Source organism: Mus musculus, chromosome 7 (assembly GCF_000001635.26).
Source record: "Mus musculus strain C57BL/6J chromosome 7, GRCm38.p6 C57BL/6J".
In the NCBI taxonomy this organism is placed as follows: domain Eukaryota; kingdom Metazoa; phylum Chordata; class Mammalia; order Rodentia; family Muridae; genus Mus; species Mus musculus.
In genome coordinates this window covers 104,147,961-104,163,823 of record NC_000073.6, presented here as the reverse complement: position 1 = coordinate 104,163,823, position 15,863 = coordinate 104,147,961, and the positions used below count along the sequence as shown (strand labels likewise).

Below are 15,863 nucleotides of genomic sequence, written 5' to 3'. Positions count from 1 at the left end.
TCGCCCTTCTCTACAACTTCTTTCAGCCTCCCCTAATTCAACAAAAGGGCAAGCTGCTTCAGTCCATTGGTTGGGTGCAAATATCTGCATCTGACTCTTTCAGCTGCTTGTTGGGTCTTTTGGAGGGTAATCATGATACAGGTCCTTTTTTTGTGAGTGCTCCATAACCTCAGTAATAGTGTGAGGTCTTGGGACCTCCTCTTGACCTGGATCCCACTTTGGGCCTGTCGCTAGACCTTCTTTTCCTCAGGCTCCTCTCCATTTCCATCCCTGTAGCTCTTTCAGACAGGAACAGCTATGGGTCAGAGGTGTGACTGTGGGATGGCAACCCCATCCCTCACTTGATGTCTTGTCTTCCTGCTGGAAGTGGGCTCTATAAGTTCCCTTTCCCTACTATTGGGCATTTCATCTAAGGTCCCTCCCTTTGATTCCTGGGAGTCTTTTACCTCCCAGGTCTCTGGTGCATTCTGGAGGGTCCCCCAACCTCTTATTTCCTGAGGTTGCTGGTTTCCATTCTTTCTGCTGGCCCTCAGGGCTTCAGTCCTTTTCCTCATCCAATACCAGATCAGGTTCCCTTCCACTCCCACTCCCCTCCCCCTTCCCTCCCCCATCCACTTTCCCTCCCAGGTCCTTCCCTCTCTCCCCACTTGTGACTGCTTTCTTCTCTCTCCTAAGTGGGACTGAGGCATCCTCACTTGAACACTTCAGCTGTTGACCTTTTTGAGTTCTCAGGACTGTATCTTGGGTATTCTGTACTTTTTTTGAAGTGTGTGTGGGGTTAATATCCACTTATTAGTGAGTATATACCATACACATCCTTAGGTAACTCAGACCCAAAAGATATAAACACATTTAAGTGACTGTATTTCAAGCAGGCAGGCTCTATTTCAAGTGCTTATCTATCTATCTATCTATCTATCTATCTATCTATCTATCTATCTATCTATTCACCAACCTACCTATCTTAAAGTAAAATAAGGTAAATCTCACAATGTCTACTACTATCCGATGCCTGAAGGTATTGGGGCAGTGAAAGATTACATATGCAATGTCCAGGGAAAAAAAGGAAATATAGCTCTAGAACCAGTGGATTTTAAACTGGCTGTGAGCAAGTCATGATATGCAAGAGTAAGAAGATTTCAAAGCATGTGTTTCCTAGCCCTAGAGCTGCTGCACACTTGCTTTGGTTCACTGTGGCCAGGGAGCTCGCTCCTACCCTCACCTCCTGAGCTTATGCTGACTCACTCGTCATAATGTAGAGCCATGTAGCTGCCTTCTATATAAGAGCACAAGGTCTGGAATAAAGATCAATCTTTGGAGAAGCTTGCGGCCTTGTTAGTTATTAATTGCATGATTTTGCAAGACTCCTTTAGTCTTAGACCCTTGTTTGTGTGTGGGTGTGTTTTAACTATTATGCTTGCATCATCACTCACATCATGATACATTCTTGTGAGTGTTAGATCTGAATCCAGACATGGATGCCTCCTGCTGCTTCCCTTGATGATTAGGAATTCTCTCTGCCTGTTTTCTTCAGTAGAGGCTGAGGTTGTGGGAATCTACCAAGTTCTAAGAGTGGGGACTTTGTAGAGAACCAAAGTTCCTTAAGCCTGCGTCAGCACTTTTCTGAAGGCCAGAAAGCATTACCTTCTCCCACAGATGAAGGAAATATTGGCAATTGGCTATGTGGAGTGTAGCCGTATATGTTCAGTACATATGCATGATGAGGATGGTCAGTCAAATAATGAAAGCTATAAGGTGACTGAAACTTCAATTCTGGCACATTAAAAATAACTCAATCTCCCAACAGAGGGACCCCTATACAGTCAGTGTGATTTCCATGTGCAAAGTGAACTAACTGTTCTCCAGCACTCCAGAGCAAGGCTGGCCTCTTTTCCTGTTTCACTTTTGCATATGGTGGTCCAGTTGCTTCATTGTTCTCAGTGTGTCTATGGCTCTGCTTTTGCAGCTGGTGAGAAATGTATTAAACTCTATGGATGAGAATGGCACTTTCCAGTGTGTGGTCCATCTACCCAACAACTCTATCTTCCTGCAGCAGCTGGATCAGCTACAGAGTACATTACAGGAGCTCATTAGCAAATATGAACAAGAACTGTCCAGGGTGAGTGCTGGAGCTTTGTTCTGAGTTGGGATAGTAGATTTGTAAGCACACCCTTTATTGCTTTCAGCTTATGTATGAGTTCATGGCAACAATTCCTTGTCTTTGAGATCAATCCTTAGAATCAAAGGGAAATCCCATACTATTCTTATGGTCTCCAACAATAGTAACAATAAGACAAAGCTTATAGATGATTACAAGTGCCTTTTTTGTTAATAGATAAATTACTGGATATAGATTCATTGAAAAACAAGAAATGGGAACCATAGACACACATAGAGTTTAATCAAAGTCTTAAAATTAGGATGACCAATGTAAAGGAGCAGAGAACAGGTTTGTGTCAATGGACTGAAATAATGTTGTGTTCATGGGCTTGTGGGATGATCTGGAAAGTTCAGCACTGATCCCAATAAAGGCAAATGAGCAGAAATATTATATCTGCAGTCCACTGTGACCAGTGCTTTAGTGAACTCTACTTGTGCTCCCAAGTAAATTTAATGATATATGGTCAAACTAGAAGGTGGTATTTTTATATTTTTACTCATCTAAGTAGTCTTAAGGGGTGGCTCTAAAAGGTTTTATGAATGGTATAGGCAGAACTTTTTTGGCACCAGAAAAACAAGAACTGGAATGTCCTCAGGTAAGAAATGGGGATAATAGTACTGTTAAATAAGGTGATAGACATAGATGCTTTGTAAGTTCATAATCTCTGGATTTGAATGGATGGGAAATGTCAGGATCCCTGATGTTAGAGGAACTACATACCTATCTCATGCCCAGGCCAAGGAATATGTACATGTCATTGAGGATCAAGACAGTCAGACTCTAGAACTGAGTCACATGCTGGAGTCCAGGAATCTGGGTGTCACTGTGTCCCAATATGACAATCCATCCTTCAATCTGCTACGCCTGGAGCTAGAAGGAGCACAGGAGCTGGCAGCTCAGCTTAAAGCCAATGGAGGTGTCAGTGGAGCCACAGACCTCCTCCATCAACTTCAGAACCAGGTGTGTAGATACATTAAAGAGTCTTCCCTTACGCTCACAGCCCGCATCTTACCTGGTTAGGTATATTGGACACTTTTCAAAAATCTCTTTTTTTCTGGAGAAGAGTCTAACCTTAGACAGATGACAGTGTGAGTTGAGCTTGAGCACACCCTGTGATCTGAGTTCCTGCAACCTCATTCTCTCAGGTGACCAACGCCAGTCTGACCCTGAAGCTTCTGGTCGACTCTGCCCGCCAAAGCTTCCATGCCCTCCGAGAGGAAGTGGATATTCTTGAGGGCCAACTAAGTGAGTGTGAGAGGGAAAAGGAACAGGAACAGTCCTCCAGACACCCTGGTCTACCCCTGGCTCCTGGTGAGTTTAAAGACTGATTTCCCCAAGATTTGTTTCTCAACAACTGGGCCAAAACATGCTTGCTATAGTAAACTAAGGGACTAAGGGGAAGCCAGTAAAGATCATGATAAGGAATAAATCTTCAATTTCCTGTTCATACCAAGATTAGAATCTTCTAATGGACATACTTACATATACAGCTATTCATACTCCTCATAGCCAGGCACATGCACTCGTCTCTATTCATGCAAAATCAGTCTATTTATACAATTATGTATATACACTTGTATGAACATGCTCTAAAGCACACAGGTGCTGATCATGGTCCATACTCTGCTTTCTATGTGTTATGTACGTAGCTTATATCTTGCCCACTCTGCCCTGTAGGTTCCTGTGCTCATGGAGGCCTGCAGAAAGTGAGCAGACCCCTTGTGGTAAAGCTCAATTGGAGGGGTTTATCATCTAAGGCAGGTGCCTGGGGTCGTGACTCAGCACCCAGTCCAGCTTCTTCCCTTTACTGGGTGGCTCCTCTGCGTGCTGATGGCAGGTGAGTCCTAGATGACAAATTTTCTGTGCCTGGATCCAGATGAACTTTAACCTGGCTCCAACAGGTTTCTTAGTAGACTTAGTACAGATTCTTTTTTTTTCTTTTCCATTTTTTATTAGGTATTTAGCTCATTTACATTTCCAGTGCTATACCAAAAGTCCCCCATAGCCACCCACCCCCACTCCCCTACCCACCCACTCCCCCTTTTTGGCCCTGGCGTTCCCCTGTACTGGGGCATATAAAGTTTGCAAGTCCAATGGGCCTCTCTTTCCAGTGATGGCCGACTAGGCCATCTTTTGATACATATGCAGCTAGAGTCAAGAGCTCCGGGGTACTGGCTAGTTCATAATGTTGTTCCACCTATAGGGTTGCAGATCCCTTTAGCTCCTTGGGTACTTTCTCTAGCTCCTCCATTGGGAGCCCTGTGATCCATCCATTAGCTGACTGTGAGCATCCACTTCTGTGTTTGCTAGGCCCCAGCATAGTCTCACAAGAGACAGCTACATCTGGGTCCTTTCGATAAAATCTTGCTAGTGTATGCAATGGTGTCAGCGTTTGGATGCTGATTATGGGGTGGATCCCTGGATATGGCAGTCTCTACATGGTCCATCCTTTCATCTCAGCTCCAAACTTTGTCTCTGTAACTCCTTCCAAGGGTGTTTTGTTCCCACTTCTAAGGAGGGGCATAGTGTCCACACTTCAGTCTTCATTTTTCTTGAGTTTCATGTGTTTAGGAAATTGTATCTTATATCTTGGGTATCCTAGGTTTTGGGCTAATATCCACTTATCAGTGAGTACATATTGTGTGAGTTCCTTTGTGAATGTGTTACCTCACTCAGGATGATGCCCTCCAGGTCCATCCATTTGGCTAGGAATTTCATAAATTCATTCTTTTTAATAGCTGAGTAGGACTCCATTGTGTAGATGTACCACATTTTCTGTATCCATTCCTCTGTTGCGGGGCATCTAGGTTCTTTCCAGCTTCTGGCTATTATAAATAAGGCTGCTATGAACATAGTGGAGCATGTGTCCTTCTTACCAGTTGGGACATCTTCTGGATATATGCCCAGGAGAGGTATTGCTGGCTCTTCTGGCAGTACTATGTTCAATTTTCTGAGGAACCGCCAGACTGATTTCCAGAGTGGTTGTACAAGCTTGCAATCCCACCAACAATGAAGGAGTGTTCCTCTTTCTCCACATCCTCACCAGCATCTGCTGTCACCTGAATTTTTGATGTTAGCCATTCTGACTGGTGTGAGATGGAATCTCAGGGTTGTTTTGATTTGCATTTCTCTGATGATTAAGGATGCTGAACATTTTTATATTCTTTTGTTTTAGGATAAAATGTTCTATAGATATCTGTTAGATCCATTTGTTTCATAACTTCTGTTAGTTTCACTGTGTCCCTGTTTAGTTTCTGTTTCCACGATCTGTCCATTGATGAAAGTGGTGTGTTGAAGTCTCCCACTATTATTGTGTGAGGTGCAATGTGTGTTTGAGCTTTACTAAAGTGTCTTTAATGAATGTGGCTGCCCTTGCATTTGGAGCGTAGATATTCAGAATTGAGAGTTCCTCTTGGAGGATTTTACCTTTGATGAGTATGAAGTGTCCCTCTTTGTCTTTTTTGATAACTTTGGGTTGGAAGTCGATTTTATCCGATATTAGAATGGCTACTCCAGCCTGTTTCTTCAGACCATTTGCTTGGAAAATTGTTTTCCAGCCTTTCACTCTGAGGTAGTGTCTGTCTTTTTCCCTGAGATGGGTTTCCTGTAAGCAGCAGAATGTTGGGTCCTGTTTGTGTAGCCAGTCTGTTAGTCTATGTCTTTTTATTGGGGAATTGAGTCCATTGATATTAAGAGATATTAAGGAAAAGTAATTGTTGCTTTCTATTATTTTTGTTGTTAGAGTTGGCATTCTGTTCTTGTGGCTGTCTTCTTTTTGGTTTGTTGAGGGATTACTTTCTTGTTTGTTCTAGGGCGTGATTTCCGTCCTTGTATTGCTTCTTTTCTGTTATTATCCTTTGAAGGGCTGGATTCGTGGAAAGATATTGTGTGAATTTGGTTTTGTCGTGGAAAACTTTGGTTTCTCCATCTATGGTAATTGAGAGTTTGGCCAGGTATAGTAGCCTGGGCTGGCATTTGTGTTCTCTTAGTGTCTGTATAACATCTGTCCAGGCTCTTCTGGCTTTCATAGTCTCTGGTGAAAAGTCTGGTGTAATTCTGATAGGCCTTCCTTTATATGTTATTTGACCTTTCTCCCTTACTGCTTTCAATATTCTATCTTTATTTAGTGCATTTGTTGTTCTGATTATTATGTGTCTGGAGGAATTTCTTTTCTGGTCCAGTCTATTTGGAGTTCTGTAGGCTTCTTGTATGATCATGGGCATCTCTTTATTTTTGGGAAGTTTTCTTCAATTATTTTGTTGAAGATATTAGCTGGCCCTTTAAGTTGAAAATCTTCATTCTCATCACTTCCTATTATCCGTATGTTTGGTCTTCTCATTGTGTCCTGGATTTCCTGGATGTTTTGAGTTAGGATCCTTTTGCATTTTGTATTTTCTTTGACTGTTGTGTCGATGTTCTCTATGGAATCTTCTGCACCTGAGATTCTCTCTTCCATTTCTTGTATTCTGTTGCTGATGCTCACATCTATGGTTCCAGATCTCTTTCCTAGGGTTTCTATCTCCAGCGTTGCCTCTCTTTGGGTTTTCTTTATTGTGTCTACTTCCCTTTTTAGTTCTAGTATGGTTTTGTTCATTTCCATCACCTGTTTGGATGTGTTTTACTGTTTTTCTTTAAGGACTTCTACCTGTTTGGTTGTGTTTTCCTGCTTTTCTTTAAGGGCCTGTAACTCTTTAGCAGTGCTCTCCTGTAATTCTTTAAGTGACTTATGAAAGTCCTTCTTGATGTCCTCTATCATCATCATGAGAAATGTTTTTAAATCTTGGTCTAGATTTTCGGTTGTGTTGGGGTGCCCAGGACTAGGTGGGGTGGGAATGCTGCGTTCTGATGATGGTGAGTGGTCTTGATTTCTGTTAGTAGGATTCTTACGTTTGCCTTTCGTCATCTGGTAATCTCTGAAGCTAGCTGTTATAGTTGTCTCTGTTAAGAGCTTGTTCTTCAGGTGACTCTGTTAGCCTTTATAAGCAGACCTGGGAGGGTAGCTCTCTCCTTAATTTGAGTGGGCAGAGTATTCTCTGAAGGAAAGCTCTCTTCTTGCAGGGAAGGTACCCAGATATCTGGTGTTCGAACTGGACTCCTGTCAGGAGTTGTGTTCCACTCACTAGAGGTCTTAGGATCCCGTGAGGAATCCTGTGTGGGCCCTTGCGGGTGTTGGGCGACTCTGCTGGCAAGGTACCCCGGGGCTCGAGTGGAGCGGAAGGGGCTTGTGCCCCAGGTCAGGCCCAGGTAGTCTGCTTCCCTATTTACCGCAGTCTCAGGTTCTGCGCGATTGGATTGGGGCAGGGGCTGTGTGCCACTCACCAGAGGTCTTAGGATCCCGTGGGGAATCCTGTGTGGGCCCTTGCGGGTGTTGGGTGAGACTCCGCTGACAAGGTACCTCAGAGCTCGAGTGGAGCAGAAGGGCCTTAGTACAGATTCTTATCTTTGATTTATGTTTGCTGCTGGGTCAGCCAGTGTAACCTAGGCCTGGCAGTCCAACCAATACTTCCTATGGGACTTATATGGCTCCTATTCCTCTGAAGTTTTTAATTTTATCACAATCCAATGTCTTATCCCAGCTCAAATACAAACTGTTCTATAACTTAGCTTTACAGTCCCAGTCTTTTCTTAGAACTTCAAATAATGATCCTGGTCAACCTTGAGACATACAGTGAAACTGTACTGTAGGAATCACCACAGTAGGTACTGACAAGTATTTGTTGCTTAAACAAATGGCTAGTTGAATCAATGAACAGATATGTGAACCCTTCAATGCAACAGCTGGCTAGGAAGGTGGATGCAACTCTTTAAACTTTGTTTAAAGTCAATGCATGTGGAAGTGTAGTGTAGATCTAGCTGAACAGCAGGTCATGGGAGAGAGAAACAAATGTTCAGTGGAACCTGCCATTTAAGAGCCCCACTTGAAGCTTTTCTGAAAGAGATGAACAGTCATAATAATACTCCCCAACTTCAATTAGCCTATGTAGCCTGGAAGATATACCAGCAAGCCTATATCTTTACTCTGGTTACTCTCAAGGGGCTAATTGGCAGTTCAGGACTACTGCCCAATGTTAAGACACGAGAATGCTTATGACTTAAGAATGATGTTATTGGAACCTCCTTGAACCTAACTCTAGAACCATAGTCTATTTGCATCTCACCAGCAGTTGGCATGAAGTGCAGCCTTGGTAGAGGGGCTGGCCATAAAGAATGCGCCAGCTACTATATGTTAATTGCTTTTTATAATAAACGCTGTACTAAATTTATTGTTTTCATTGTCTAGGTCAGTTCTCACAGTCAGTGAAGTTAGACTTTTGCTATTCCTGTCAGGTTTCAATTATAAACTCTGTGACTTCGAAGAAAGAATCTAAACTTTCTGAGACCTAGCCCTATAATCTTTGAGGGTAAAATTTACTTTATATAATATTTTCACTATTATTTTACGATAATATGCAATTATGTGGCTAACAGACACTGTAGCTCTTGTTTTTAAATGTCTATTCATTTTGGCATAGTGTGTAGTAAATGAACGATGTACTATAAATGCCATATGAGACTTCCCACTTTTATTTTTGTGTGTGGGAGAATTTCATATATAAATACAATATATGTTCATCATGTCTATTCTTCCCTCCATGACTCATCTCTAACTCTTCCTGTGTACACCCCATATCTCCCTTTAAAATCTATGTCTTCTTATGTAATTACACACACACACACACACACACACACACACTTTTATTGAGTCCCATTAGTGTTTCCCATATGTACACATCTTTAGGGCTGACCGTTTGGAAATGGGGAATCTGTTAGGGTGTTTGTGCTTGAAGAAAACAGATTGTCCTTCCCCTACAGCTATGGACTGCTTGTAGATCTCCATCCAGGGCAGTGACCTCACAAAACTTTCCCACATCTATGCTGTAATGTTTATTGGTCTACTGTAGGTGACCATATTGTTTTGAGTTCACTGATACAAAATTTCTGAAATATTGAGAAGACACAGCAGGTCTCCTGGTCCTTTGGTTGTTATACTTAATCTTTACATCTTCTCTTCTATGTTTCCTGGGGTTTGAGTATAGGGGTCGTGTTATAGATGTCCCATTTGTGGATGGCCATTTTCATAGTGCTTTCCTACCCTGGTTACTGCTGTACTTAATGGTTCTAATGTTGGGTGGGGCTTGGCCTAGGTACTTTGACTACTATAGGCTGCACAAATCCTATGGTGACCTGGTGCTGCTTAAGCACTATGAGCAGTGGAAGATGGGCTATGGTGACGGCAGTGGCAATACCGTGTACAAGAACTTCATGTACTTTAACTACTATGGCACAAGAGACATGGCCAAGGTGGACCTTTCCTCTAACACCCTAGTGCTGCGACGCCCATTGCCTGGTGCCACCTACAACAACCGCTTCTCCTATGCTTTTGCGCCTTGGACTGACATAGATTTTACTGGTGATGAGAAGGGACTGTGGGTGTTATATGCCACAGAGGAGAGCAAAGGCAATCTGGTTGTAAGTCTTCTCAATGATAGCACCCTAGAAGTTGAGCAAACGTGGTATACCAGCCAGTATAAGCCTGCTCTTTCAGGGGCCTTCATGGTCTGTGGGGTGCTCTATGCTTTGCGTTCACTAAGCACTCGTCAAGAAGAAATATTTTATGCTTATGACACAACCACTGGGCAGGAACACCACCTCAGCATCCTGTTGGACAAGATGCTGGAAACTCTGCACGGCATCAATTACTGCCCTTGGGATCACAGGCTCTATGTTTATAATGATGGATTCTTAATAAATTATGACCTCACCTTCCTGACACTAAAGCAAAAGGTACCGAGCTCTCCCATGAAAAGGTCTTCTGGGGCTCTAGCGCCATCTAAACCTATTAAGCTCAACAAGCCATAGGACACTCTATGACTGTCCTCTTTCTTCCTTCTAGAAGGACAACTTCCTTAATAGCTATCCACCCAAATGATTGAAGTACACTGATTAATTTAGTTTTGTATGTAATCAATATCTCAGTCAACACATTAAGGTGTTAATAATGGCCTGGAAGGAATTGATTAAGAAACAAAACACAGTGTTAGTTAGGGTTTGGGAGATAGATGAATGCTGAATCACGTGTTTAGCATGTACCAGGCCCTAGATTCAATGCTTAGCACAGTGGGAAGAAAACTCATTATTCAATTCTTAGCACTAAAAACAAAAACAAAAAACCCTAAAAACCAAAAAACCCAATAAAACAAAAAATTAGCTACAGAAATGTTGCCCTCTTTTTTTCTGATGCTTGCTCATCACGCTTTAAAAATTATCAGGCTAGTCCGCAGAATTCTAGGATCACGTGACCTTTAGTTCTCAGGGTTGAGTGCATCTGGAGTCAGCATAGAAAATCCATGGAAGTTAGTATTGAGAGTGAGGTACAGAAGTTTCCTCTCAGATCTCCATACTCTTGAAAGGTTCTGCAGAGAAGGGAGGCAGAATCTTGGCCTGAAGATAAATTCTTCACTGACCTCAACTGACCTTAAATTTGAGTAAAACTGGAAGAGGCACTTGGGCCTGACTGTGTTCTAGGATGTAAGGCAGTATTTGTAGCATGGGATATGGATGGGACTGTGGCTCAAGACATACTCAATAAAGACTTCTTGGTGTGATTGCACGAAGTCTCCTACTGTGTGTTTGTCTTTTTACCCACCTCTTCAATACACTGAGAACATGCAGTTTCAAATTCTGTGTGTCCCTTCTCTGGCTATGCAATTCTCCCCTTTCTCTGGGTAGCAGTATAAACCCAGATCCCCAGGCTAGAGGATGATTGCACTTTTTTTTATTAGATATTTTCTTTATTTACATTTCAAATGCTATCCCGAAAGTTCCCTGTACCCTCCCCCCAACTCCCCCCGCCCTGCTCCCCTACTCACCCACTCCCACTTCTTGGCCCTAGCATTCATCTGTATTGGGGCATATAAAGTTTGCATAACCAAGGGGCCTCTCTTCCCAATGATGACCGACTAGGCCATCTTCTGCTACATATGCAGCTAGAGACATGAGCTCTGGGGTTACTGGTTAGTTCATATTGTTGTTCCACTTATCGGGTTGCAGACCCCTTCAACTCCTTGGGTACTTTCTCTAGCTCCTCCATTGGGGGCCCTGTGTTCCATCCAATAGATGACTGTGAGCATCTACTTCTGTATTTGCCAGACACTGGCATAGTCTCACAAGAGACTCACAAGGATATCAGTGTCCTTTCAGTGAAATCTTGGTGGCATATGCAATAGTGTCTGGGTTTGACAGCTATTAAAAACAATGAATTTATGAAATTCTTGAGCAAATGGATGTATCTGGAGGATATCATCCTGAGTGAGGTAATCCAATCACAAAAGAAGTCACTTGATATGCACTTACTGATAAGTGGATATTAGCCCAGAAACTTAGAATACCCAAGATACAATTTGCAAAACACAAGAAAATAAGAAGAAGGAAGACCAACGTGTGGATACTTCATTCGTCCTTAGAATAGGGAACAAAATACCTATGGAAGGAGTTACAGAGACAAACTTTGGAGCTAAGACAAAAGGATGGACCATCCAGAGACTACTCCACCGGGGGATCCATCCCATAATCAGCCATGATTGCACTTTCTTTTTGTGAATATTCACAAATATGAATCTTAGAATATGTGAAATTTCCATATATATATTGAAATATATATAATTCTACATTTAAGTATTCATGTAGATATATTAACATATCCACTAATAATTCATGAGCTTCTTAATAGGAAACAATCAAATAGTACCTCCAAGAATCCCCCCAAGAATCTTGACTCTTCACTGATAGAAACCTGTATCCCTTAGGAGATGCATCACTAGCCTCTTTCACTGCCATCACTTGACCTGGAGGTACCTGCTCTCCTTGGTATTTACACTTAAGCCTGGGCAAAGACCTTGAAATCCTTCTTTCAAACAGTCTGTTATGCTGGCAGAGATAGAAATCAAACAACATGTAAATGTGAATGAAAATGCTCTGTAAATAGCAGCTTACTCTTCTCTGCTTTGGAAGTGTCTTTGTAAAAAGCCTTCATGGCCAGTCCCATGCCTACTTTGCAGAGAAGAAAATCTTCACTTACTACACGGATACGCTCTCACTTAAGTCTACAGTTCCACAGTCTAGACCTCAGAGGACAATGGGACTTCCATTTTCACGTAAGATTTTCACTTTTGTTTCATTCCCTTTATTCAAACATATTATTTTATTTAATTAATTTAACTTTTGGGACAAGGCCTCACTATGTATGTCCTGGCTGGCCTGGAACTCACTCTATAGACCAGGCTCACCATAGACATCTTCCTGTCTCTGCTTCCAGAGTGCTGGGGTTAAAGGCATGTCCTATGAATCTGCTTTTCAATTTTGTTTCTAATGGTCACTTCGTCAACATCATTAGCAAAATGAATAAGTCTTTCCTGTAATGCAGACTCCATTCTTACTCTCTAGAATGAGTTTTTTTTTTTTTTAGTAGTTTCAGCAGATCCAGCACTTTATACAATAAGCCTGACCATTCCAAAGAGGGACCTACACACAGCACTATAAAAACCACACATTCTGGGCTAGAGAGATGGCTCAGCAGTTAAGAGCACTGACTGCACTTCCAAAGGTCCTGAGTTCAAATCTCATCAGCCTCATGGTGGCTCACAACCATCTGTAATTAGATCTGACACCCTCTTCTGGAGTGTCTGAAGACAGTTACTGTGTACTTAGATGTAATAATAAATCTTGGGGCTGGAGCAAGCAGATGTCCTGAGTTCAATTCCCAGCAACCATATGATGACTCACAACCATCTTCACAGCTACAGAGTACTCATATACATAAAACAATAAATCTTTAAAAAACCCACATATCCCATACATTATTGCTACTATTATTATTTACTGGGAACTTTTATCTTCATTTTAAAAAAATCTTCCCTATTTTGTTTTATTATGAAGAGAAACTTCTACATTCTCCCAAATTTATTCATTCCCATTTCATCATGATGTATTGTGAGGCTTAAGTTGACATCACAATATTTCTTGTCTGATCAGATCATGCCCTTAGGGGTGGGACAGCTGTGAAAGGTCACCACTACTTAGTCCACTCTGTACCAAGTATGAGTCAGTAGCCACGCCAGGCCTCAGCTGAGCCACATCTGGAGAATTGGGGTGAGGGATCAACATCGAATAATACTGGCTTTAGCCCATTCATCCCTTTTAGGGGCATCAAGAAAAAATTAACCTATGACCTCAGAACACAACACCTGCAACAACGAAGGCCCGCAGGACCACTTGCCTGCCCTCACCTCTCTGCCCCTGCTTCTGGCTGCTCTCCATCTGCCTACCCACAAGGTCTATGCCGCGTATTATCTCTCGATCACCTAAGATGCCCCAGAGCAGGTATACAGCAGGTGTGCCTGCAGATGGGAAGATCTCTCCAGGTGTCATTCGAGTGATTGTGAAGACTCCAGGCAACCAGATCATCTTTACAGTAGCTGATGACACCTTAGTGAGGCAGTTCAAGGAGATTCTGTCTGCTCACTTCAAATGCCAAATGGAACAACTGGTACTGGTCTTTATGGGCCGCCTTCTCAAAGACCATGACACATTGAGCCAGAGGGGCATCACAGATGGCCACATTATCCATGTGGTCATCAAGTCCAAGCATGGCCCCAGATCCCTGGCTCACTCTTTCCGGAACCTGGTAACCAACAATCCCTGCCATCAAGACAGGAACCCTAAAGGAAATAGCAGCATGGTGTGCCAATCTGCAGGCATGAATGAAACTAAAGTGGAGTCATCTCTTCTCATGGAGCCAGAGGCACCCAAGGTGGGTACTGAAAGCCCAGAAGTGGGTAGTCTAGAACATATTGCACAGGTGCTGGAGAATCTTTGTGTCCAGAGTCTGCTGTCTAATATGGACTTCGTGCATCAGATGCCTCCAGAACAACCATATATGGAAGAACTGATACAGCAGAACCCAGAAGTTTCCCATCTTCTTGACAATTCTGAGATCCTATGCCAGACTCTGGAGCTGGTCAGGCACCTTGCCATCATCCAAGAGATAATGCAGATCCAGCAGCCAGCACAGAACCCTGAGTATCCACCAAACTCACAGCCATTCTTGGGTTTAGAAACAGTTCCAAATGGGAACAATCACCTGGGCCAGAGTTATGTCAATAACAACGATCATATGCTCAATGGTGTGCCTGATCTTTTGGAGGGCAACTGTTTTACAGCTCTTCTGGATGAACAAGTACTAGAACAAGTCCAGACTCCTTCTCTATCTCAACCATTACCTCAAGAACAATGGGACCAGCTCTCTTCTTCCCAAGTAATTTATGCAAATTCTTGTGGATTATCATCAATCACCCCAACAAATGCTACTCCAAATCACACCAACAATGTTTCCAGGGAAAATCCAGCCATAGTTGCCACCCAGGGCCAAAGCAATGTCTGCGCTGTTCAGCAGCCAGCTGAGATTCCAGTCTTACCAACCATATCAATCAACCAGAAGCCTCAAGTTGATAAGGATACTACCATCACTCTAGGTATCTCTGACCAGTGGTTAGAGGAAGATCTCCAGCAGTCTGATGACCAGACCAGTTCTCAGATCACAGGAGGCATGATCCAGTTGCTTAGAAACCACCCACAAATGGCAGCTCAGATGCTGCTGCTCATGAATACGTCCCAACTGAATGAGCAGTGGAGGCAGGAAACTCCCACACCCTTGCAGTCATCACAGCTCCATGACTTGCTTTTAGCCCTAGCCAACCCCAAAACATCACAAGCATTATTACAAATTGAGCATGGTCTGCAGCTATTGGCTACAGAGGCTCCTGCCCTTTTGCCCTACATTGAACCTTACCTATGGGGTCTAGGTTGGCTTATTCCTTCCATCTGTAGCTACCCTGATATAGTGCCCTGGACCTGGAATGTGCAAGACATGGCTGAGCCTCAGTGTCCTGAAAGCTGCCACAAATCTGAAACAGTCCTTCAGAAAGTACAGCCCCCGTCTGGAGACCCTTCCCATTCCCTACAAGCCCCGGAGGTTCGTTTCAGCAAAGAGATGGAATGTCTCCAGGCCATGGGATTTGTGAATTATAATGCCAACCTGCAAGCGCTCATAGCTACTGATGGTGACACTAATGCTGCTATTTATAAGCTCAAGAGTTCTCAGGGATTCTAACCATTATGTCTTCCCATCTGCTTTCTACTGCATGTTGACACATTTGACCACCTCACCTGCCTTTCCTACCTTTCCTGATGTTTCCAACTGGGAGAAGTCCTGGAACAGGAGAAACCAATCAATGCTCAACTGAATACTAGCTCACTGGTCATGGCTGGAAGATCTGTCAATAAAAATGGCTACACCTACTTGTCTTCATTTGAGGCTTGCCTTCATTTTATTGTTTTTGTTTTTGAGACAGGGACTTTCTATGTAGACCAAGCTGGCATTCAACCTGTGTCAATCCCTCTGCCTCTGCTGCCCCAGTGCTGGGATTACTCATGAACATCAACATGTTTAGTTTGGCTTTTTTCCCTGCTCAGGAAATCAGCAAAAGGTGCTTGTTGTCTTTGTTTTACCTACTAAACACAGATACACAGATATAAAATACATACATAATATGTTTCTTGATAAAAAAATCACTGTTTGCTTATAAAATGATCAAGTGTCAGAGAA

General features: G+C 42.8%; 2 protein-coding genes across 2 annotated transcripts in view; both read left to right on the top strand.

Moving 5' to 3' along the window:
- Window positions 1-10,811, top strand: part of Olfm5 (olfactomedin 5) — an 11,804-nt gene extending 993 nt beyond the window's left edge. Inside the window, exons 2-6 of the mRNA NM_172905.2 lie at window positions 1,967-2,119; window positions 2,897-3,121; window positions 3,307-3,472; window positions 3,839-3,998; window positions 9,346-10,811. Coding sequence (NP_766493.1) covers window positions 1,967-2,119; window positions 2,897-3,121; window positions 3,307-3,472; window positions 3,839-3,998; window positions 9,346-10,060 — 1,419 coding nt within the window. The 3' untranslated portion in view covers window positions 10,061-10,811. The remainder of the gene's footprint in view (window positions 1-1,966; window positions 2,120-2,896; window positions 3,122-3,306; window positions 3,473-3,838; window positions 3,999-9,345) is intronic.
- A 2,456-nt stretch (window positions 10,812-13,267) lies between these two features.
- Ubqlnl (ubiquilin-like) lies at window positions 13,268-15,565 on the top strand. The gene has a single exon (NM_198624.3). It carries the CDS (start codon window positions 13,536-13,538, stop codon window positions 15,366-15,368), a length of 1,833 nt encoding a protein of 610 aa, NP_941026.2. The 5' UTR covers window positions 13,268-13,535; the 3' UTR covers window positions 15,369-15,565.
- The last annotated feature ends 298 nt before the right edge of the window (window positions 15,566-15,863 follow it).